This window comes from Adiantum capillus-veneris, chromosome 14 (genome assembly GCF_014529385.1).
Source record: "Adiantum capillus-veneris isolate H3 chromosome 14, ASM1452938v2, whole genome shotgun sequence".
NCBI classification, from domain to species: Eukaryota; Viridiplantae; Streptophyta; class Polypodiopsida; order Polypodiales; family Pteridaceae; genus Adiantum; species Adiantum capillus-veneris.
Window position 1 is genome coordinate 131,154,163 of NC_140944.1, and position 1,562 is coordinate 131,155,724.

Below are 1,562 nucleotides of genomic sequence, written 5' to 3' on the forward strand. Positions count from 1 at the left end.
GCAGGAGCAGTTGTGAAAAGAACCTTGACCCATGAACAGCTAAAACCTAATGGAGCTATTTTGTGGTGTGCAGCTGATGTGGTTGCTTATTGCCAAGCCAACCTGTCGCAGGGAGCACCTTCACACTATCCTTCAAAAGAAAGAGGATGTGCCTGTGTGTTCTGGGAGGTTAAAGAGGGGGAAATGAACAGGGAGGTGAAGTGGAATTGTGCCATTGTGGCAAAAACTCACTCTCTGCATGATTTTCGTGGCCACAACCCTAGGGATCCAATTGCCCTTGCAACAAGAGCCTTGGCATGCTTCTGTGATGCATGCATGCACGGAAGATGGAATCGCTGCGTCAATAAAGTTGACGTGCGGCCTTGGGATTATCATACTCTAATGCCATTACCTGATGAGGCTGTGTCAAATTCGGTAGATGAAGCAGCCGCCTACGATGACTTCACATACGAAGGTCATCATGATGTGTTGAGTAGCGCTCTATGTGCTGGCGACACATTTGCTGTAAATCCAGATGCTTCGACCAACATCGAGGATGTGGATTTCTACCTGGTCAAGTGTGTTGCAACAAAGGAGAAGGTGGAGAAGGGGTACCTCGATGAGTGGGGCAATGCAATTGATAGAGGATCATATGTTGTGCAAGGTCTCTATTACGAGCAATTGGATGCATACACCTTCAAGCTAGACCACAAGCAGCCCATCGTCCACGTACTTTCACATTTGGTACGATGTATCAAAATGCCCATGGAGCACATCCCAAGGAGACGGCAGGTGTACACAATCAACCCAAAAAGCTATGAAGCAATCTATAATAGCATGCCCTTCAGCTTTTAAGTTGTAATCACTGCATCTTCAATATACTTCTTGCTTGGATATAATGCAGTTTTATGAAAAACTTGGGTATCTTTGTGTCTCTTGTGTGCTTTGTGTATACATGGCTTTGGTCTCTATCACGGAGGGGTCTCAGTTTAAGAGAGATCATTTGTACAACCTGTCTCATTGTGTTCTGTGGGTATGCTAATTAGCATAAATGGTATGCTAATTAGCATACTGTTAATGCTAGTTAGCATACAAAATGTTTTAATTAGCATACCTTTTGCTGGTTTTCAAGGAGAAGAGATGGCATCTTCCTGTATATTGTGTATGCTAATGGTAATTAGCATATTGTTTATGTTGATTAGCATAAACTTATATATGCTAGTTAGCATAAACAATATGCTAATTAGCATAACTTTACTGGTTTTCAAGGAGAAGAGATGGCAGCTTTCTGTATACTGTGTATGTTGATTAGTATACTATGTTGTGAGTGGAATTCGCATTCTATGGGTATGCTAATTAGCATAGGTTCGCTGGTTTCAAGGAGAAGAGATAACAGCTCTCTGTATACTGTGTATGCTAATAAGCATTCCATGTATGCTAATTAGCATAATGTATGCTGGTTTCAAGAAGGGATGGCAGATTTCTATATACTGTGTATGCTAATTAGCATACTATGCTGTGAGTGGAAGTTAGCAAAAACAAAAATCCACACTATGCTAATTGGAGGAATGCTAATTAGCATA

The 1,562-nt window shown here is 41.5% G+C and overlaps 1 protein-coding gene across 1 annotated transcript; it reads left to right on the forward strand.

The window, feature by feature from the left end:
* The first annotated feature begins 315 nt into the window (after nt 1-315).
* LOC147443128 (uncharacterized) lies at nt 316-834 on the forward strand. The gene has a single exon (XM_086529787.1). The coding sequence runs from the start codon at nt 316-318 to the stop codon at nt 832-834; it is 519 nt and encodes a 172-aa protein (XP_086385913.1).
* Nucleotides 835-1,562: the final 728 nt, after the last annotated feature.